General features: G+C 65.4%; 6 protein-coding genes across 14 annotated transcripts in view; 3 read left to right on the top strand and 3 right to left on the bottom strand.

Annotated features, from left to right (window-relative positions):
* The window catches only part of SUPT6H (SPT6 homolog, histone chaperone and transcription elongation factor), a 28,725-nt gene extending 25,731 nt beyond the window's left edge, over positions 1-2,994 (top strand). For both annotated transcript variants that reach the window (XM_083806684.1, XM_083806685.1), the window contains 2 exons: positions 599-786; positions 975-2,994. In XM_083806684.1, the coding sequence (XP_083662810.1) occupies positions 599-786; positions 975-1,161 (375 nt within the window). In that variant the 3' untranslated portion in view covers positions 1,162-2,994. The remainder of the gene's footprint in view (positions 1-598; positions 787-974) is intronic.
* A 1,231-nt stretch (positions 2,995-4,225) lies between these two features.
* Positions 4,226-5,937, bottom strand: PROCA1 (protein interacting with cyclin A1). Its single transcript, XM_083806718.1, has 4 exons — positions 5,724-5,937; positions 5,036-5,168; positions 4,807-4,941; positions 4,226-4,726 (listed from the first exon to the last, which is right to left on the bottom strand). Exons 1-4 carry the CDS (start codon positions 5,905-5,907, stop codon positions 4,300-4,302), a joined length of 879 nt encoding a protein of 292 aa, XP_083662844.1. The 5' UTR covers positions 5,908-5,937; the 3' UTR covers positions 4,226-4,299.
* Positions 5,938-5,953: 16 nt separating this feature from the next.
* On the top strand, positions 5,954-8,592 carry LOC310884670 (adenine phosphoribosyltransferase-like). 7 transcript variants are annotated; one of them, XM_083806733.1, is made up of 6 exons: positions 5,984-7,299; positions 7,447-7,604; positions 7,719-7,812; positions 7,891-8,012; positions 8,127-8,222; positions 8,297-8,592. In XM_083806733.1, exons 2-6 carry the CDS (start codon positions 7,482-7,484, stop codon positions 8,576-8,578), a joined length of 717 nt encoding a protein of 238 aa, XP_083662859.1. In that variant the 5' UTR covers positions 5,984-7,299; positions 7,447-7,481; the 3' UTR covers positions 8,579-8,592. The 7 variants fall into 7 exon arrangements, with proteins under 7 accessions (XP_083662857.1, XP_083662854.1, XP_083662855.1 ...); XM_083806731.1 differs by lacking the exon at positions 7,447-7,604 and having other exon boundaries at positions 5,954-6,260; XM_083806728.1 differs by lacking the exon at positions 7,447-7,604 and having other exon boundaries at positions 5,954-6,722.
* RAB34 (RAB34, member RAS oncogene family) lies at positions 8,546-11,579 on the bottom strand. 2 transcript variants are annotated; one of them, XM_083806750.1, is made up of 11 exons: positions 11,440-11,579; positions 10,552-10,677; positions 10,371-10,462; positions 9,961-10,026; positions 9,751-9,852; positions 9,604-9,668; positions 9,472-9,523; positions 9,259-9,340; positions 9,085-9,175; positions 8,889-8,996; positions 8,546-8,816 (listed from the first exon to the last, which is right to left on the bottom strand). In XM_083806750.1, exons 2-11 carry the CDS (start codon positions 10,603-10,605, stop codon positions 8,749-8,751), a joined length of 780 nt encoding a protein of 259 aa, XP_083662876.1. In that variant the 5' UTR covers positions 10,606-10,677; positions 11,440-11,579; the 3' UTR covers positions 8,546-8,748. The 2 variants fall into 2 exon arrangements, with proteins under 2 accessions (XP_083662876.1, XP_083662877.1); XM_083806751.1 differs by lacking the exon at positions 11,440-11,579 and adding an exon at positions 11,301-11,319.
* A 136-nt stretch (positions 11,580-11,715) lies between these two features.
* Positions 11,716-14,095, top strand: RPL23A (ribosomal protein L23a). Its single transcript, XM_083806762.1, has 5 exons — positions 11,716-11,874; positions 12,229-12,409; positions 12,699-12,875; positions 13,282-13,351; positions 14,033-14,095. Exons 1-5 carry the CDS (start codon positions 11,850-11,852, stop codon positions 14,045-14,047), a joined length of 468 nt encoding a protein of 155 aa, XP_083662888.1. The 5' UTR covers positions 11,716-11,849; the 3' UTR covers positions 14,048-14,095.
* A 3,346-nt stretch (positions 14,096-17,441) lies between these two features.
* Positions 17,442-19,538, bottom strand: TLCD1 (TLC domain containing 1). Its single transcript, XM_083806755.1, has 4 exons — positions 19,274-19,538; positions 18,950-19,032; positions 18,568-18,650; positions 17,442-18,154 (listed from the first exon to the last, which is right to left on the bottom strand). The coding sequence occupies exons 1-4, from the start codon at positions 19,468-19,470 to the stop codon at positions 17,768-17,770; spliced, it is 750 nt and encodes a 249-aa protein (XP_083662881.1). The 5' UTR covers positions 19,471-19,538; the 3' UTR covers positions 17,442-17,767.
* Between the last annotated feature and the right edge of the window lie 431 nt (positions 19,539-19,969).

The following is a 19,969-nucleotide window of genomic DNA, read 5'->3' as shown; positions in this document are numbered from 1 at the left end:
AAGTGTTGAGCTGGGGATAGGCAGGGATTGTGGATAACCCGATGTGTTAAGCACCAAGACAATCTGAAGGAAAAAGGAGATGAACAGGCAAAAAGACTAAGCAAACAGTGAGCCAGCCAGCTTGGGATCTGGGAGGGAGCCATCTCGGGAGCTGCCTTCTCTGCAACCCACTAGGGCAGAAAAACAAGGGCAAATTCATCTGTTCTTCATGTCCACCGTAGGATCTTGTTTCTGGATCTCTTGCACCCATCTCTCTTGTGGTCCTTACCTTTGTTTGCTTTGAACATCTCCCCTTGCACCCTGTGTGGGATGAACAAGGAAGGGCGACTATTTTATGGCTGGAGGCTCTTGGGGGAAAGGAGCAGGACCCAGAAATGTCCTGTGCTCAGCAGGGTGCTGCTCCTTCTGCCCTGCAGCCCCCCATTCCCTAGGCTGTGATCTCTGTGAACCTCTTGTTGTTCGGATGAGGGGCTCCAGCAGGCCTGGGAGCGTGCAGCAGCCTCCCTGGCGAGCGGGGCAGTGCAGAGCACGCCAAACCTCCGCCTCGCAGCCTAGCAGGGTTTACCCGCTGTCCTCTAACAGCCTCTGCTTCCTGCAGGTCTTCACGACTCCAGCACAGCAACCGGTGGCCACCCCTCTGATGACCCCCAGTTACTCCTACACTACCCCCAGCCAGCCGATCACGACCCCCCAGTACCAGCTGCAGGCCAACACCACACCCCAGTCCACCCAGTCCCAGACACAGTCGCAGCCATCGTCCAGCTCCAGGCAGAGGCAGCAGCCAAAGTGAGTGGCGCCGGGGGCACGCATCTGCCTGTGTCACCTGCTGGTTGCTTTTGTGGATTTCCATGGAAGCAGCATGGTGGGGTTGTCTCAAATCCTCCCACATGGGATCTTTTGGAGAGGGAGGGCAGGGAAAGCTGCTCTGGGCTTGCTTTTCTGGCATGTCACACCTCCCGATTCTGTCGTTGCAGGACCAACAGCCACGCTGCGATCGACTGGGGGAAGATGGCCGAGCAGTGGCTCCAGGAGAAGGAGGCTGAACGGAGGAAACAGAAGCAGAGGCTGACTCCTCGCCCGTCCCCCAGCCCCATGATCGAGAGCACGCCCATGTCCATCGCTGGGGACGCCACGCCGCTGCTCGACGAGATGGACCGATAGGCTGTGCTGGACCTGCTCCGTGACCTCCGCTCCCTTCTCTCGGAAAGGGAAGGGAGAGCAAACAGTTGAAAACAACTTCCCTTCCCTTAGCCACGTAACTCCTGTTTTATACGTCATGAGATGGTGGGAAATGACTCTTGGTGATGTGCACCTGAGCGAACGAATAGACTTGGCAGGGCTGGTCTAAATATATATACTATATATATATATAAATATATCATAGGAAAGGACAACTGCAGTGGCCTCTGCGTTCCAGGTCCCTGCTTCACCACTTGGAAGCTCGGCAGAGCAGTTACAAGGTCAAATGAGTCCATCCTTTTACGTGCACAGCGGTCTGCTTTCACAGCGAAGACCAGGAAGCAAACGTAGCTGAAACTGCAGACCGCTGGCCTGGAGCGAGCCTGTTTGCTTTGGATTCTCCCAAACCCTGACTGTCGGCTCTCCTCGTCCAGAGAGCGCGAAGCAAAGTCACCGGGGGTGTGACAAGCTAACCAGAGCTCTCAAAAGGTTTCTGTTGTTTGTTCGCTCCGTGGTTTCACGTGTAACAGGCTCTGCAAAGTCTGTGCCAACCCCCAGGCGTGTTCGTAGGGGTCTCGCGCGGCAGCTCTGGGGGTAGGGGTCTTGCCGGAGAGAAACGCAGCTGTTGTACCAAAAGCTTGCTCTCCTCCGGCTTCTTTTGGATCAATATTTATTTAGGTTTTTTTGGGTTTTTGTTTTGTTTTGTTTTTAAATCAGACTGCGAAGCGAAACCCCAGGCACCGGCAGCTTTCCCAAGCATGGGCCAGACACTCGGGCTGAAACGCCGCGAGAGCAGCCGCTCGTATGGCGGGGGGGACGTAAAGCAGCTGAGCGCATGGCATCCTCCTCCGCGTCTGCTTAACCCTGCCCACTTGTAACCGAAAGGGGTGAATAAATAGTGTTTCTACTGAACACTACTCGAGAGGTTTTCTGTCTGCACCCCGCGCTGCCTGCCTGCCCTCTCCTCTTAGCCCTGGGTTGGCCGCAGGAGCAGAGTTCAGCGCTGAAAGCCGCTGCTCCTTCTTCCTTTGTTGCTTGGAGTTGCCTTCTGTGTGCCGAAACTTTCATGGAGAAGCTGATTTCTGTTGAGCTGATAAAAAAAAAAAAAATGATTTGTTTTGGATGCATTGTATAGAGACATCATGCACACGTACCGGCACCTCGCAAGGCCCACACGTCTCTCACTGGCTGGGAGAGGTACCGGGGGCCTGGGAGGGGGCAGATGATGCGGATAACTCCTGTTATAACTTCTGTCACGTCAGGAACTGCCAGCGCTGAGAGGCATTTCTGAACTGGAAAGTTTCTGCTGCACACACTTTCCCCTCTCCTCCTTTGTTCGTAGGGATTTTCTATGGAAGCAGGGTCTTTGTTCCTCCGAGTGCTCCTGGTTAGCCTCCTCTTCGCTAGGAAATGAGCAAGAACAGCAGCTCCGGATAAACAAAGGTCTTTTTTGCATGTAAATGCTCCTGAAGAATGGCAGCAACGCAGGAGAACAAAGCAAAGCAGTTTCCAGAGAGAAATGCAGGTCCTGGCTTCCGCGCCATCTCCTCTGGGGTGCTGGGGGCTGACACAGCCATGTCCCTCCTGCAGCCGCAGGCCGGAATGGGGCCGTGCCGGGGTGGCTTGCAGGTGTACTAACCTTGTGCTATTTTTTTATTTTATTAAATGCTACCATGGGAATTTGACTGGGGGGAGCAGCTCTTTACCAAGGATGTCTCTGACCCGTACCGGGGGGGCTAGTTGTGCATTGTCGGCTCCTTTTCAGCTTTGTTTTTAGTTTCCCCATACCGTCAATAAAAATTCTACTTTTGGGAAGCTGCCTGTGAGCTGTCTGTGTTTCAGCACCGATGCTGCGCTTGCCCCAAGGGCTCGGCACCCGTGAGCGGTGCTGCTCGAGGGCGCGATGACTTGGTGCAGCCTCAGTGTTTCCTCCGTGGGCTCTGGTGCTCCTTTCAGTTCAGGGACGCGGGATCGCATCCGCTCCTCGGGCACCTCTCTGGGAGCAGCGGGGTTTGTGCGGGGCAGCGCTGCCCTCCTGCTGGACTCGTGTCCTGTCCCCAAGCACTGCCCTCAATTCAGGCACCCCGTTACCATCAGGGGAACGAGTCGGGCTGCCCGAGCAGCCTGCGATCGCACAGAGGCTGTGCCTCTGCCTTTGTCCCGGGGCTGGAAAAGCTTCTATTGTCCCACACCCCAGAGCTCCTGCAGTGTGTGAAGTCTCCGGGGAAGGACGGGGGCCCCTCTCCTCCCCGAGCAGCCCACCCCGGCTCCAGCTCCCCGTGCAGCGATGCTGCGAGCTGGCCACTGCTTTGCCTCCCTAGTGGGGCGGCAGAGGTGGCGTCGTCTGCACTGAGCACGTCTGCCCCTGGTCCCCGTGTTGTGTTTTGGGGTGGGAGAGGGGCTGCTCGGCCCCGTGCAGCTGCTTTCAGCCCCACAGCTGGCTGTGGTGTGTGTGACCAGCATCGCCTACGAGCCGCCCTGCTCCCGGAGGCAGGGGCCGAGCCGGCAGTGTGTGGGGTGAGCTGTTGGTGGGGCTGGAAAAGGAGGTGCCGGTGCTGAGCACCTCGCTCCCAACCTGGGAAAAGGGGGGGGTCAGAGCCGGGGCGGTGCAGTTCGGTCATCGCTGCTCCCGGGAAATAACACCCCGGGGAGCTGGAGCTCAACCAGCTGTAGCAGGGATCCCAAACCCCAGCCCTGCAAAACGGGCGCTGTGCCCTGTGCTGAAATGGGGACAGGAGCTGGTGTCCTCCCTCACCAGGGATGTGACTTCACCATGCTCAGGAACATGAAATGAGCCTCCACGAGTGCTGGGGAGTACCTCAAGCCCCTTCAGACCTTTTCTTCTTTGCACAACCCCGCAAACCCTCGGGTTTTCCCTTTCTCAGGAGCCCTGCGGGGCTGTGCACGGGGACCAGCCAAGTGCCCGCAGGTAGGTCGGGCAGCAAGACCCCATTCCCACCCTCCCCAGCCCATCAGCAGGCTTAACCCAAAGCTTTCCCCTGCGGCACTGCCCCCAGCGTGCTCCTTCCTCCCTGCTCCACACGGCTCCATCTGCTCGACGCCCTACTTTATTAACACAGCGAGGACCCGCGCGGGGAGCCGGGTCCGCGGCAGCGGGGCTCACGCAGCCTCCGGCTCAGCTTTGCTTTTCAGCCTCTTCTTTCTGTTTCTCTCCTTCCTCCTCCTCCTCTTCCTGCTGCCGCCGGCCGCTTCCCCCCGGTCCGGCAGCGGGTCCTGCGTCCCCGAGCCCGGCTGGGCACCGGGAGGAGCGTGGGTGGCGGGCGCATCGTGGCTCAGCTCCCCGAATTCGGCAGGGCTTTTCTTCTTCAGCCCCTTCCCCTTCTTTTTCTTATCCTTCATCCCTTTCCTCTCTTTGGCGGCGGGCAGCAGGCGGGCATGGCGCTGCGCCGGGACCTCTCCTCCTCCCCAAGGGGGGCTCAGGGCATCCCCCCCCAGCCACGCCGCCCTGTCGATGAGCTCCCCGCCGAACTCGTACAGCACCGGCTCCCTGGGCACCGCCACGGCCACCGTGTTGTACGCCTTGCACCTGCGGGGAGCGGGGACGGCGCGGGTCAGGGGTGGGGGCAGCAGCAGCGGGGCCGGACCCGGGGTGGGGGGGACGCTCACCAGACGTAGAGGTAGGGCTCCACGCACTCCTCCTTGTAGGCGAACTCGAAGCAGGGCACCCGGATGACGTTGAAGAAAGCCTGGCCCACCACGCGCGAGGCCGTGTCGTTCACCTGCTGCAGGCACTCCTTCAACCTGCAGGACGGAACCGGGGTGAGGGGGGGGTGGCCGGGCTGGGACCCCCTCCCCAAATACACACACACACCCCTGGGGACCCGGGGGTGTTCACCTGCGGTCGCAGTCACAGTGGCTGATGGTGTGCCAGCGCAGGTTGCGGTAGCCGTAGCGGGCGGTGAAGGGGTGGATGACGTGCTGGCAGTGGTCATGGTCCCGGCAGCACCGGTCGGTGTCCCGGTGCTCCCCTGCGGGCACGGCACGGGGTGCAGGCAGGGCCGCGGGCAGCGCGGGGGGGTCTGGGTGCAGCTGGGGTGGGGCTGGGTCGGGTTGGGATCGGGGCTGGGGTGAGGATTGGGATGGGAACTGGGAGGGACAGGGCTGGGACTGGGACGGGACTGGGACGGGGATTGGGGCTGGACCAGCACCACAGTGGGGATGAGATTGGGAGCAGGATGGACTGGGTTGGACTGGGACCAGTCTGGGGATCAGGACGGGATGAGCACCAGGATGGGGACCGGAGGAGGGCCTGGGTATGGACCGTGTTGGACCAGCACTGGGACGGGGATGGGACCAGCACTCGGGGACCAGAATGGCAGCGGGATGGACCAGGATGGACTGGGACCATGCTGGGGGGGAGCGGATCAGGACACCAGGATGGGGACCGGGATGGCACCAGGATGGGGACCAGGATGGAGAAGCCCTGTAATGGGGCAAACTGGTGGACCAGGACCAGCCCTGGGATGGGGACAGGCAGGGTGCAGACAAGCTGAGGGACAGGGACGGGCTCCTTCGCTCCTTACCCAGCTGCTCGTAGGCATCCGCGTTGCTCCCAGCTCCGCACCACAGCGTCCCGGGGTAGGTGAGCCCGCGGCGGGCTCGGGGTCGCCCCGGGGGGGCCGCTCCGGGGCTCGGGGCTGCTCCGGGGGCGACCACCACCACCAGCAGGAGGAGGAGGAGGCGGAGGAGCGGCCGCGGGGCGCACATGGCACCGCGGGGCCGGCACCGCGGAGGGGCCGCCTTATAGCGGGGCTCGGCACGGCACGGCCCGCCCACCGCGGGGCGGCACGGCTCGGCACGGCACGGCTCGGCTCGGATCGGCACGGCTTGGCATGGCATGGTGCAGCTCGGCATGGCATTGCTTGGCACAGCTTGGCGTGGCGTGGCATGGCACGGCTCGGCACGGCACGGCTCGGCTCGGATCGGCACGGCTTGGCATGGCATGGTGCAGCTCGGCATGGCATTGCTTGGCACAGCTTGGTGTGGCGTGGCGTGGCGTGGCATGGCACGGCATGGCATGGCTCGGCACAGCTTGGATCGGCACGGCTCGGCACGGTGTGGTATGGCAAGGTGCAGCTCGGCACAGCATTGCTTGGCGCAGCTTGGTGTGGCACGGCACGGCACAGCATGGCACGGCATGGTGCAGCTCAGCATGGCATGGCACAGCTCGGCATGGCATGGCATGGTGGAGTTCGATATGGCATTGCTTGGCACAGCATGGCACAGCATGGCATGGCACGGCATGGCATGGTGCACCTCGGCATGTCATGGTGCAGCTCAGCATGGCACAGCTCAGCATGGCATGGCATGGCTCGGCATGGCACGGCATTGCATGCCCCAGTTGGCATGGCACAACTCGGCTCCGCGCGGTGCAGCCCGTGCCAGTACAGCCAGTGGGGCGATGCTCTGGTCCTAACTCACAAGGTGCCGGCGCTCGCAGCCCCAGCCACGCTCCCCTGGGGCCACGACAGACACGAGGAGCTGCGGCACCCACCGGGGCCGTGCCGTGGGACAGGACGCAGGTGGGGGTGATGCAGCTCCCAGCTGCCCCGCGGAGCTTTCCCTGGGGTCCGTGCTCAGCCAGGGCCGGCAGCTCGCAGCCAGCCTGCCAGGGCTCGTCACCCCTCGCAGGCTCCCCTTTGCCAAAGCCCATTTGCAGTCAGGACGCGGAGCCTGGCTGGTGGAGCCAGCGCTTGGCAGGGCAGGACGGTGCCCAAGGCCCCAGTGGGGACGTGCGCGGCCTCGAGAATTCCCCATGCTGGCTGAAACCCCCAAAGGCTGCGCCCTGAGCACGGCTCTGCCGTGTCCAAACCTCACACTCACGGGATGCTTTGCACACCCGCACCCATCCCTGGCACCTCTGGGTGCTGGGGACACGTTCTCAGGGGTGTGACCCCCCCCCGGTGCTCCCTGCCACCCCCGGTGGGGGCACGTCACCGCCATGGCTCCTGCCTGGCACCAGCCCAGGTCCCCGCTGGCCGAGGGTGCTGGCAGGGGGCCCAGCACCACGGGGCTGCCCCCGCTCAGCTGTCGCTGTCTGTGACTGTACTGGGTCCCCATGACAGTCCCGCTCCGCTCGGCCTCGCCGCCGGCACCCAGGTACGGAGCCCGGCGCAGGGCCGTGGGGTGTGCATGGGGAAATTGGGGTGTGCACAGGGAAGTTGGGGTGTGCACGGGGAAGTTGGGGTGCCCTGAGCCATGGAGTTCCCTGAGGGGTCTGGGTCTCACCCCCTTGCACGCCCGCAGCCCCCCCGTGCTTGCAGCGCCTGCGGTCCCCGTGCATGGACCTGAGCCACGTCCCCGCTGCCCGCGAGAAGGGCTGGTACCTGGCGCTGATGGCCCCCAACACCAAAGGTCCCAACTACGCCTGGCTGGACCCGTCCCGGCTCTACTGCCACCCGCAAGTACCCAGCGCCCGGGCAGGGGGCACCTGGAGGGGGGTTGGCACCCGGGTGGACTGCAGGTCTGGGGGCTGTGAGCACCCTTAGGGGCACCCAGCACCTCCACTGTCTCCCCAGGGCTTGCAGGACTGCGTGGCCGACCTGCTGCAGCCCTTCCAGGGGGACCCCATCGACCTGGTGGCCGGCATCGATGCCATGGGCTTCATCCTGGGTGAGGGGGGATGCGGGTGAGCCCGGGGTCCCCAAACCTTGTCCCCACGGGGGCTGACAGCGCCGCGGCCGCCCCCAGGTGCCGCCGTGGCCACCGCGCTGCGCAAGGGCTTCCTGGCCATCCGTAAAGCCGGGCACCTCTGCGTGGAGACGTTGTCGGAGCCCTACACCGACTACTCAGGCCGAGAGAAGGTGATGGAGGTCCGCACCGACACCATCTCGCCGGGTGAGCCCACGGGGCGCTCCCGCCACGGCGGGCTGCCGGCGCGGGCACCGGGCACCGTGCGCTCGGACGCAGCCTCTGCCCCTCCCTAGGTCTGCGCGTCCTCCTCGTGGACCAGTGGGTGGAAACCGGGGGCACCATGCGAGCGGCCATCCGGCTGGTGGAGCGGCTGGGGGGGGTCGTGGCAGGTAGGAGGGGGCACCCCGGGGTGCGCCCGCGGGGGCGGCGGCGGCCGGCGCTGAGCCCCCGCCGTGTCCCGCAGGCGTCGCGGCCGTCTGCATCGAGGACAGCGAGGGCGCGCGGTGGATCCGGGACCGCTACAAGTGCGCCCACTGCGTGCCCCCCCGCCTGCAGCCACGCTTCGACCGCCACCAGACGGGCTGGGAATGATGCTGGGTCCGGCACCGTGCACCCCAGGTTTGGGGCGTTTTCTGCCCGGTTTGGGTTTTGGCGTAACAACTCCTCCAGCACCGTGCCGCTGGCTCTGCCTCCTGCCCGCCAGCCCGACGCCTTTTTTAAAAAGCATAAAAAAACGTTTTATTAAAACAAACGGGAGGCTGGGGGCGTCTCCCCCTGAGTGGGTTTGCATAGCTAAGGGGGGCCGCGGGTGCCCCTGCCCAGCCCCGGCCGCAGGGACGGCTCCTCGGGGCGGCCGGGGCCGCTGCTCTTTGGTACGGAGACGCGGGCGTTATGGGGGGGCACGGGGCTGCCCCCTCACTGGCAGCACTTGGGCTTCTTGCGGGGCGCTGACTGGTACAGGTCGCTCTCGTTGCTGCTGATGCCTGGAGGGAAAAAGGGTGGGTGGGGGGCGGCGGGGGGCACCCTGGGGGAGGGGGGCAGCCGGGGGTACTCACGCACGGTGTCGCCGATCCTGCGGGCGCTGCCGCGCTCCAGCTCCGCCAGCACGCTGCTCTCGAAGGTCAGCGCCGCCACGCGGAAGAAGAAATCCCGCACGTTCTCCCCTGCCCCACGGGATAAGACCCCTGAGCACCTCGCCCTGCCGGGGGGGGGGGAGGCACCTGAACCCCCACCCCCTTGGCCGGGACCCACCGGTGAGCGAGGACACGGCCCAGAACTCCGCCTGCATCTCCTGGGCCACCTTGAGAGCATCCTTCTCCATCAGGCTGTACTGCGCCGGCGTCTGCCAAAAGAGGGGTGGGGGGTGCTGGGGACAGCCCCCGCGCAGCGGGGAGGGCCTATGGGGTGTGTGGGGGGGCCACTCACGCTCAGGTCCTTCTTGGAGCCCACCAGGAAGAGGATGACGTTGGATGGGTCGTTCTCCTTCAGGGCGTCAGCCAGCCACTGCCTGCGGGGCCACCGTCACCGGCCGAGCGCTGCCCTCTCGCTCGCGCGCTGGGGGTCGTGACGGCCCCGTGCCCCCCCCTTCCAGCACTCCCCCCCAACATGTCCCCGTCCCCTTGGCCGGGTGTCACCTACCGCGTGTGCTCCAGGGACGCCACGTCGTTAACGTCGAAGACGATGACGATGGCTGGGGGGGGGGGGGGAGAAGTGAGATGGGGACGGGGACGGCCGGCGGGGACGGGACACGGGGTGGGGGGGGAGTCTCACCTTGCGCTCCCCGGTAGTAGGTGGAGGCGATGCACTTGAAGCGCTCCTGGCCGGCTGTGTCCCAGCTGGAGGGGGGGGGGGGGGCAGGAGGTCAGGGGGGGCAGCGGGAGCCTCGGGGGGGGGGGCACGGGGCTGGCGCCAACTCACAGCTGCAGGCTGAAGGGCACCCCCAGCACCTCGAAGCGCTCCATCTCGAAATCCACCCCGATGGTCGCCTTGTAGTTCTTGTCGAAGGTGTCCTTGCAGAAGCTTGGGGGAGGCAGGAGACGAGTGTCAGCCCCCCGGAGGGGGGGGGGGGGCTCTTCCCACTGTGCCCACCCCCCCAGAAGCGCCTCCTGCGGGGCGGGGGCCGGTTACCGGTTGATCAGGCAGGTCTTCCCCACCGACAGGTCCCCCACCACGATGATCTTGGAGATCTTGAACCTGCGGGGCAGAGGGGAGCACGGCCACTGCGGGGGGGCACCCAGTACCGCCCCCACCCCCCCGCCAGCCATTTTGGGAACCCCTCGCACCCCCTGGCAGCACCGTGCCCCCCGTGCCCCCATAGCCCCCGTTCTCCCCCCCCCCACTTCCCACCACCACCAGCAGCCGCAGCTCAGCCCGGACCCCCGCACCCCCCCCCCCCCCCCGGCTGCATTCCTGCGCCGTGACGCAGCCGAGCAGCGCCGGCAGCCACGCGGCGCCTTCCCGCTGTGGGGACACGCCGGGGACCCCCCCAGTTTGGAGGGGGGACACCCCCGTGCCCCTCTCCCACGGGGGGTCCTCACCCCACGGTGCCCGTCCGCTGCTCCTGGCAGGCGCTGGCCACGCTGGGGTGGAAAGCGGGGCGGGCGTGCAGGGCGGCCTCCTTCCGAAAACACTGCCACGGGGGGGGGGACAAAGGGGACCCCGGTGAGGTTGCGGGGCTCACGGAGGCCACCCCCGGGCCGCTGTCCCCTCCCCGGTCACCTGCGGCAGGTCGGCGATGACCCTGTCCCTGCGGACGGGGGCCAGCACGTTCATGGTCCCCTGGGGCCACCGGGATGGGTTCGGCGGCCGGACGGAGCGGGGACGGGCTGAGGGCCGCCGAGAGGCCTGGGGAGAGACGGAGCAGGGGGCGGCGCTGCGCCCGTGTCCCCAGACTCTGTTTTCCTCGTGTCCCCAAGTCCCGATTTCCCGGGGTCCCCACGTCATCCTGTCCCCAAGTCCCACCGTCCCTGCGTCCCCAACTCCTGCTGTCCCCATGTCCCCAGGTCCCGTTTTCCCTGGGTCCCCACGTCATCCTGTCCCCAAGTCCCCAGGCCCTGCCATCATTGCGTCCCCAAGTCCTGCTGTCCCCAAGTCCTCAACGCCTGCTGTCCCCATGTCCCCAAGTCTCACTTGTCCCCCAGTCCCTCATGTCCCCAAGTCCCCCATTCCCCCGCATCATGTCCCCATGTCCCCCTGTCCCCATGCCCCCCGGTCCCGATATCCCCCAGTCCCCAAGTCCCCCTGTCCCCATGTCCCCCCTGTCCCCCGGTCCCCATGTCCCCGTGCCCCGGTCCCGCTGCCCGTGCATCCCTCGGGCATCCTCAGTCCCCGTGTCCCCGTGTCCCCACCCGAAGCACCCCGGCACCGCCCGTCCCCGTGTCCCTTGGTCCCGGTCACCCCCCCGTCCCCCCGGTGCCCCCCCCCCCGCTGTCCCCATGTCCCCGTGTCCCCCCCCGGTGTCCCCTCACCCCGGGGTGCCACCACCTCCGTCCCCGTGTCCCCGGTGCCTGGCTGTCCCCGTGTCCCCGCCACCCCCACACAGCCGTGTCCCCCCCCGGTGCCCCCCCCCCCCCCGGTGTCCCCTCCCGGTGCTCCCCTCCCCGTTACCCGTTACCGCGCCCCTCCCGCCGCCGCTCGCGGTGCTCGGCGCTGCACCCTCGGCGCCCTGGCCCCTCCCTCGGGCCTTTCGGGGCGGGGAGGGGCCGGCACTGCGGTTCCTGCCGGGCCGGGCCCTGCCGCCGCCGCCCGCACCGCCGGGACCCCCGGGATCCCCCCCCAGAGGGCGCACCCCGGCCCCCCCCCTCGGTGACAACGGGGAGGGGAGCGGGACTACAATCCCCATGATGCCCCGCGGGGCGACGGGGCGATCTACGCATGCGCTCAAGAGTCGGCCCTCTGAGACTACACTTCCCGGCGAGCCTCGCGGCGAGAGGGGGCAGGGAGATCTCGCGCGATTTGGGGCTATAAGCCCGTGCGGCGCGGGGCGGGCGTCCCCTTTCGGCTTCCGGCCGCCGAAGATGGCGCCCAAGGCCAAGAAGGAGGGTGAGGGCGGGCGGCCATGAGGGGCGGGCGGCGTCAGGGCGGCGTGTCCGGCCCCCCGCCGGGTGTGGGGGGTGCCCGGGGCTCGGCCCCAGGGGGCTGCGGGGTTCCGGGGGGCCGTGGTGCGGTGCGGTGCCGGGCCGTGGGCACGTGGAGGGGGTGGGAGCGGCCTGCAGCGGGAGGCCTGGGCCTGAGGGGGCTGAGCCCCGTTGGGGGTGTGGGGGAGGCGCTGGGGGCTTGAGGGAGCCCCTCGGAGGAGCTCTGCTGGTGGGGGTGCCCCCCAGGGAGGTCACGGCCCCTCGAGGAGCCTCCTGGGCCCGCAGGCCCTTCTTTATGCTGACCGAGGTGTTGTCACAGCCGTGCCTCCGAAGACAGAGGCGAAAGCCAAGGCGCTGAAGGCCAAGAAAGCCGTCCTGAAGGGGGTCCACAGCCACAAGAAGAAGAAGATCCGCACGTCGCCCACCTTCCGGAGGCCCAAGACCCTGCGCCTGAGGCGGCAGCCCAAGTATCCGCGGAAGAGTGCCCCGCGGAGAAACAAGTACGTGTCGGGTGCAGCTGCCACAGCGGCTGCGGGGTGGGGACGGTCCCTTCTGTGGGAGCCTGGGCCCCATTGGGGTCCGAGGGTGGGACTTGGCCACTGTGCTGCCCTTGGGGCTGAGCCCTGTGTTGGAGTGCAGGTGATGATTTCAAGCGACCAAAGCCTGAGAGTTTGTGATTAGAACTTTTTTTGGTAACTGATGCACCCCAAACTTGGCGTTTGAAAGCATCTGAAGCATAGGTACAGGTTGTGACATCCTTTTGTTAACCCAAGGGCCTTTCTCCTGCAGGCTTGACCATTATGCCATTATCAAGTTCCCTTTGACAACAGAATCGGCGATGAAGAAGATAGAGGACAACAACACTCTGGTTTTCATCGTCGACGTCAAGGCAAACAAGCACCAGATCAAGCAGGCAGTGAAGAAGCTGTACGACATCGACGTGGCCAAGGTCAACACGTTGATCAGGTAAGAGGGGGAGATCAGGTCACTGGTGGGTGTCTGGTACTTCAGGTGCTCCGTGTGGCTTTCAGCAGAAAGCTGGGACACGTGTGAGTTTCAGCAGTGCTGCGGGGGCTCTCAGGGAGCGTGGAATTAAGTTCAGTAGCGCTTTCAGTGCTGAAATGTTGATAAAAGCAACTTTTGACTGAGCGCATCTTGGCGGAGGTGTGAAATGGTGCTAGGCCAGGAAGCTGGCTTCGGCAGGGAGATCTTCTAACGCTGAGGGAGTTCTGTGCAGATGATGTTAACGTGTTTTACCCCTGAGTGAAGTGATGTTTCCAAAGGAACCACTGATGCACGCGCCCTAGTGAGAGCACGGAGTAGGGGCGAGGGGCGGCGTGCCTCTGTGCTGATGTCTCCTTTTCCACTCTAGGCCTGATGGGGAGAAAAAGGCTTATGTCCGGCTGGCTCCAGATTACGATGCGCTGGATGTCGCCAACAAGGTGAGAAGTCTTGGAAACTGTCAAGCTTCCTTATACTCTGTATTTTCTACACGTGGTTCTTTTTCTGGTGTACACGAGATACTTCTGCCTGAAGCACGCTGGTGCTACTGCAGCCTCCTTGTAGTTAAGCAGGATCTGAGAGTGTTTGTAAGCAAGAACACTTAATATTTTGTCATAAAACTCTTGAGTTCTGTGGGGAAGTTACTGAGAGCTGCAGTTCTTGCCCTCCTCCAGGGAGCGGCTCCACTCCACAAGTCTGCAGGAGCTCTGAAGTGTGGGAGGGGACGCGGGAAGCGTGTTGGAAGTGGCGTTTGTCTCGACGGTGTTCTCAGCCAGCAGCGCGGGCAGCTCCCTCGGGGGGAAAACGGTGCCAAAGGCGCTGCTGGGGCCTGGCTGAAAGGGATTTCACTGTGCAGGCGGCTGTCCTGCTGGAAAGGGCTGGGGGGGTTGTCCTTGATAGGGCTGCGGGGAGCAGGAGGGGTTGGTGGGGAGTAGCACGGGGATCCTAGCGAGGCAGATGTGTGTAGGTGTGTGTAATGGTGATGTGAGGCACTTGGGCAAGTCTGGGAAGGAAAAACCCATCCTTGGAGAGCAGGAATCCTGGGGAGATACGTGGTGGCGGTGTCTGGTGGAGGCTCTGTCTATTTGCCATCTGTTTTAACCCGTTTTGCTTCTTTGCAGATTGGAATCATCTAAACTGCATCAAGGACTGTATAGACAGGACAATAAACCTTGTAAAACCACCGAGGGACTCCTGTGTTTTGTGACTGCGCAGCCCGCGCCAAAGAGCCTGCAGGAAGCTGCTGGGGCTCCGTTTTTAGCAAAGGGGTTTCCTTCATTCCTTCCTTCCTGCCTGCCGTAGCCTGGCAGCAGCCAGCTGCCCTGTGAGAGGCTCTCGGGGGGCGCGGTGCTGTCCCACGTCTGGCACCTCGCTGCTGGGGTGTCCGGCGTGGCTGACCTGGTCTCTCTCTGGGTAAACAACAGTGAGGTGATGCTCTCCTGATGCAGATACCCGTCTACACGAGGTTTTGTCGCACTGTTATTAGTAAATGTTTGTGGTGGCTGTTCCCAGTGTCCTACATAACTTCTGTGTGGGGTGTACCACCAGCTAAGGAGCACCAGGAGGCCGGTACTAACAGCAGCAAAAACGTCCTCATGGCTCAGGTCTGGTACGAGCTGGGTGCCGTGCCATTTTCCACCTCTTACAACTATTTGTTTAGGCTGCAGGCTTTGATGAAGCCCTCAAGCTAACACAATAGCAGGCACTCTCTTTTTTTTTCTGGCACTGTCCACGCTCCCCTCGTTGCAGCATGGGAGTTGTAGCCTGCTTCCCTGACGCTGCTCCTGTTGCCCCCCTGGTCTGTGATCCTCACCAGGGCTGTTTCCAAACTCCAGCTGCCGTTGTAATTTGGGCAGTCCCGTTTCCACAACTTTTTGGATGAAACCAGCTTTTTGGAGTGCTTGGAGAGCCCTGAGAATGCGGAGCACTCGGTGAGCAGGAAATGGAGGTGGAGTACCGATAAGCCCTTAGGATAATTGGCACTAAGTGCAGTGCGCGTTGCTGAGAGAAGTGGTGAAGGCTGTGGCCAAATATTGATCAGAGCAATCGAGCTCAGGCGGTGGGACACCGAGTTCCCTTCGAGCCTCTTGCAGGGGGTGCTGGGGTCCTGAGGGCACACGTAAAAAAGGCGGCGAGTGGGGAGGGGGAGCTCTCAATTGCTGCTGCTGCTTTTGGGCTGTGGGTAAGGATTTTTGTGGTTTGAGCTTCTGTTGGCTCGAGATTCCCTTCACGGGGTGCGAGGCTTCGGACCGCCACGAGCTCCCCTGCTGTGGGATGGCTCCAAGTACTGGGGGAGAGCCTGTGGGGTAGCTATGAGCTTCCACCGGCTGCAGGACACTTCACGAGGGCAGCGTGGAGGTTCTGTAGGGTGGTCCGGGGAGGGTGGGAGGCTGAGGCAGCGCCGTGGGAGAGGCCGGAGGCAATCTTTGGGTTGAGGGAGGTGGGCGGTGATGCTCCCTGCCTGCAGCATGAGCACCAGGCGTGGGTGAGAAACCTCGAGGGCAGAGCGCTGCTTCCCTCCGTGCCGCTCCCTTCTGCGGGCACTGCGGGGCTGCTCTGCTGCCCTTGGTGCAGGCCAGAAACAGCCTCCGGCCCCTCAGCCTGCCCAGGCCCAGGTCAGGGGCTCAAAATCAAGCGCAGGGGCTGTTGGCAAGGTGTGAGGAGCTGGGTGAGGCTGAACAGGGATCGGAGCAGCAGCCTTCCCTGTGACATCCGCTGCTGGGAGCCTGGTGATGCAGGGACCCGGGACAGACCTGGGACAAACCTGCTCTCTCCTGCAGCTGCACCTGATGCTCGTGAGGGCGAGGGCACCTCACCAAACCTTCCCTTGGCTCTGGAGCACTCTGGGAAGGGAACAAGCAGCAGCGAGGGCTCTGGGGGTATTCACCAAGCCCCGTGCCCTGTTCTTAACTGAGCTGCGGCCACCCCAAAAACAATTTGGGGATGGAGGAGCTCCTCTCCTCGCCAAGCCCACACCGCTGGGAGAGCCCTGATGCGGAGCGAGGAGCAGGTACGTGCCGCAGCCCTCCCCGGCGACGTGGAGGCTGGGCTGGGAAGGGATTTCACATCAGCATGACTTGCAGTCTGCCCTGACCCTGCCTTCAACTTCTCCCGATGGCTGCTGCAGGCTGGCACTCGGCGTGCGCCTTCCCTGTGCCTGCCTCCTGCTCCGGGCTGGCAGCCGGCCCGACCCGCGGCTGCTGGGAGGTGCTGTGGGGTGGAAACTGGGGGCAGCCGAGGGCCTTGCTGGGGTAACTGGGTTGATGCCTGACCCCTCCGCGATGTAGGAGGGTGGTGGGAGCACGGCCTGGTCCCCCGGGGCTGCGTGTGCTCCGTGCTGGGAAAGGAGAGACCGGGGGAGAGGTGATGGGGAGGAGGGAAAATGGAGTTTGGGGACTGATTGTGTGGGGTATTGGCAGGTGGAGGTGGTGCTGAGGCCGTGGGGCTTCAGCTGCAGCTGGGAGGATGCGGGGTAACATCAGGGCAGCTCCTGGCGGTAAGGCTGGGGCCTGCTGGGGCAGGAGGAGAGCCGGCGGCTCGGCCCGGGGGCTGCTTGCTGCTGCCCTGGCACCGAGCGAGGAGGGGGCGAGGCGGCTGCTGCGGGGCTGGAGGAGATCCCTGCCCACACACGGCCCCGAGCGTTGCGTCTCCATTTCAACTGCTGCCAACGCGCGGCCCCCTGCGCCAGCTGTGGGGTCGGGGCGCCCCGGCAGGATCCAGCACCGCAGGCGAGCTGCTTCCCCTCGATCCTCATTCGACCTGCAGCCCCGTGTCTGCCTGAGCTGCTGTTTTAGGACCGATCCTGCGCCGGAGCAGGGGCTGGGCAGGAATCCCTCTAAACCCCACTGCTCGTAGCCAGTGCGGGGTGATCCCGGAGCTGTCACGTCAGCGGCGTTTGCCTTCCCACCGCTCCCGTGCCCCACAGGACCGGCTGGGCCAGCTCCGGCCCCGTTCCCCCCCCTCCTTGGGGGAGCTGCACCCCGGATCCGAGGGGGGGCTGCTGGAGGCAGCGGGGCTGGAGCTGCGCGGTGCTGGCGGAGGCAGCCCCGGGGGGATCGAGCAGGCAGCGATGTTCCAGGAAGAGCCCGTGGCCTCACTCGGCCTTCCCATGCCAGCTCCGCTTCACGTGGCTGCCGGGTGAGTCACGGCGCCGTGCCGCCAGGCCCAGGCGGGTCAGGGACCGCAGCAGGGCTCAGCCCCTCTCCTGCCGCCTTCCCCCCCATCCCTGCGCAGCCCTTGGGGTGCGGGAGCTCACGCACGAGGGGGGGGGGGTCTGTGGAGGGGGAGAAAGAAAACAAAACACGAGTGGAAGGCGAGGGAGAGCTGGAGCCTTGCTCCGTCAGCACCGTGCTGGGACCCGGCGGGCTGGATGCGTCCCCTGGGGGGTCCCTGGCACGGCGCGAGCTGCGGGATGGTGCCGGCTCCCTGCCCTCCCCTGGGAGCGGGGGGGGCACATCCTTTCCCATGCCCTCATCCCTCCTCCTCCTCCTCCTACCGCCACAGAAAAAGCCAGCCCGGGCACGCCGCGGCAGCAGTGAACAGACCGATTTAATGCACAGAGCACCCAGCACCACGGCGGGAGGGCCGCGGCCCTTCCCTCCCAGCCCTCTCTCAGGCCATCAGCTGCGCCACGCAGCCGCCCCTGGCCGCGCTGGCGCCGAAGCCAGCTCGGGCTGCTCCTCCCCAGGCTGCGCCCCCGGCTTCGGCGGCATCCCCACGGCTCGGCGAGGCTGTCGGGCTGGTCCAGCAGGGTAGCAGCGGCTTGCAGGCAGCAGAGCGGGTGAACGCAGGGCCCGTGGCCGGGGGAGCGAGCCCTAAGGCACATCAAGAGCAGGTACGGAGAGAGCCCGGGGTTCTCAGTCTATGAGGAACTTCTCCCCGTCCACGTCCCTCCCCTTGCGCAGGGAAGGGCAGAAGTCGGAGCGCAGGAGGCGGGAGAAGTACATGAGGATCATGGCGTCGAGCAGCAGCAGGTTGGCCGTCAGGAAGGCGCCCTGGCCCTGCACCTCCACGTGGCGTAGGAAGTACCAGGTGAGGTAGGCCTGGGGCGCCAGGCGGAAGGCGAAGTACATCACCAGGTTGACGTACTTGTTGGCCTGGTAGAGCGCCGGCGAAGGCACGTTGCTCATCTTGAGCAGCATGCGGGCGGTGAGGAAGATGTTGCTCACCTCCACCAGCAGCAGCAGCATCGCCGCCACCAGGAAGCGGCCCGTGATGATGAGCGAGATGAAGGCAGAGATGGCCTGGGAGAAGGGGACGGGGATCAGCTCCCAGCCTGGGCACAGCCCCACTCCCCCACCAGGCTCTGGGCGTACCCTAGGTGGGAGCACTCAGCACCGCTCCCCTTTAGCAGATCCCCTCCTGGAGACCCTGAAACCCCGCGGGCGCCCGATCCAAGGGTGGATCTCGGTCCCCAGTGCCAGCTTCCCCAGGACCAAGCCGTGCCCCTCTGCCAGGGAGCAGCAGCCTGTCTGGCTCCCGGCGCCGGGAGCCGCCGCTGGCAGCCGTCCTGCCCCGCCGGGCGCCCTGGCCTCCTGGATGCGCAACCTACCTGGCAGCCAGGGCGAGGCGCAGGGAAGGGCTGCGGCTCGCCTCGCCGCACAGCCCCAGGGGCACGGCAGCCCCCTGAAGTGGTTCATCCCCTCCCCGTGCTCACCATGGCGTGGTGCACCAGGTACTCCCAGGACGAGCGGGACTGGTGGTTGAAGATGATGTCGAGGCTGTCGTGGATGAAGTAGCCTGTGGAACGAGGGAGAGCATGGGGGGGGGTCCGGCTTGCGTGCCGTCACCCCGCTGCGGGAAAGGGGGTGCTGGAGAGGCTTGGGGTGTCCAGCAGTGGGGACAGGGAGGGCGCCGTGCCCGTGCTCTGGGTAGGGAGCCCCGTGGTGGAGCCATGCCCTGGGGCGCTGGCGCCATGCAGGCGGCTTGCTGCTGACGAAGCGGGAGGTGGGGGGTCCCCGAGCTGGGTGGGTGCAGTCCCACGGGACGGCCATGTCCCGGCCACGTCCCAAATGTGTCCTGGCCATGCGGCCGCTTACCTGAGGAGAAGCAGACGAGCAGGTGCCCTGAGACGCTGTAGCCGTCCTGGATGTCGGAGAGCAGCTCCGGGGACTGCCAGAGGCTGGGGGGGGGAGCGGAGAAACGGGGAGAAACGGGGTGAGCGCGGCGGGTACAGCCCCGGGACCCCAAACCTGCCCCGGTGCCAGGATGAACCGGGGCTTCCCGTGCTCGGGGGGGTCCAGCTACCGAAGGGAAACCTACTCGAGGGCAGGCGGGCGAGAAGACGAGGTTTCCCCACCGCACAGCCGGCCGTGCCCCCCACCCCCGGTACCCCCCCCCCCCCCACCTTCCCCTCCCGGTACCTAAACAGGGCCCAGAGCCCGGCCAGCACGGAGTGCGCGAAGGAGACGAGGAGGTTCCCCCAGCGCCAGACCCTGCCGGGGCGGCTCCGCACGGCTGCGGGCCGGGGCAGGGCCAGGGCGGCCCTGCGGAGCCCCCCGAACAGCGCCACGCTGCCGCCCACCAGCGCCGCCGACGGCGCCCGCCACCCGGGGCCCATCGCGCTCCGCTCCCGCGCCGCGGGGCGCGCGCTGGCGCGGGCTGCCGCCGGGGGCGGGGCCGGGGGGCGGGGCCTCGGGGGGCGGGGCTTCCCCCGAACGGCCACGCCCCTCGCCCCGCCCTGGCGCCAGCTCGTGGCGGGAAATGCGGCTGCGCTGGGCGGGGGGGGGGGGGGGAGGGGGGAGGGGGTTGGGCGGTGCGTGGCCGTGCTGGGCGTTGCACGGCTATGCTGGGCATCGCACACGTGTGTGCATGCGTCAGCCATTGCACATCCATGCTGGGCGTCGCACGTCCGTGCTGGGCATTGCACGTGTGTGTGTGTGCATGTATTGGGCGTTGCACGTCTGTGCTGGGCGTTGCACATCTGTGCTGGACATTGCACACGTGTCTGTGCATCGGCTATTGCATGTCCGTGCCAGGCATTGCACGTGTGTGCATGCATTGCCCGTTGCATGTCTATGCTGGACATTGCACACGTGTCTGTGCATTGGTTATTGCAT

The sequence above is a fragment of the Anser anser genome (genome assembly GCF_964211835.1).
Source record: "Anser anser genome assembly, chromosome: 20".
In the NCBI taxonomy this organism is placed as follows: Eukaryota; Metazoa; Chordata; class Aves; order Anseriformes; family Anatidae; genus Anser; species Anser anser.
Note: the sequence above shows the minus strand (reverse complement) of the source record. Positions and strands in the feature narration are given on the sequence as shown.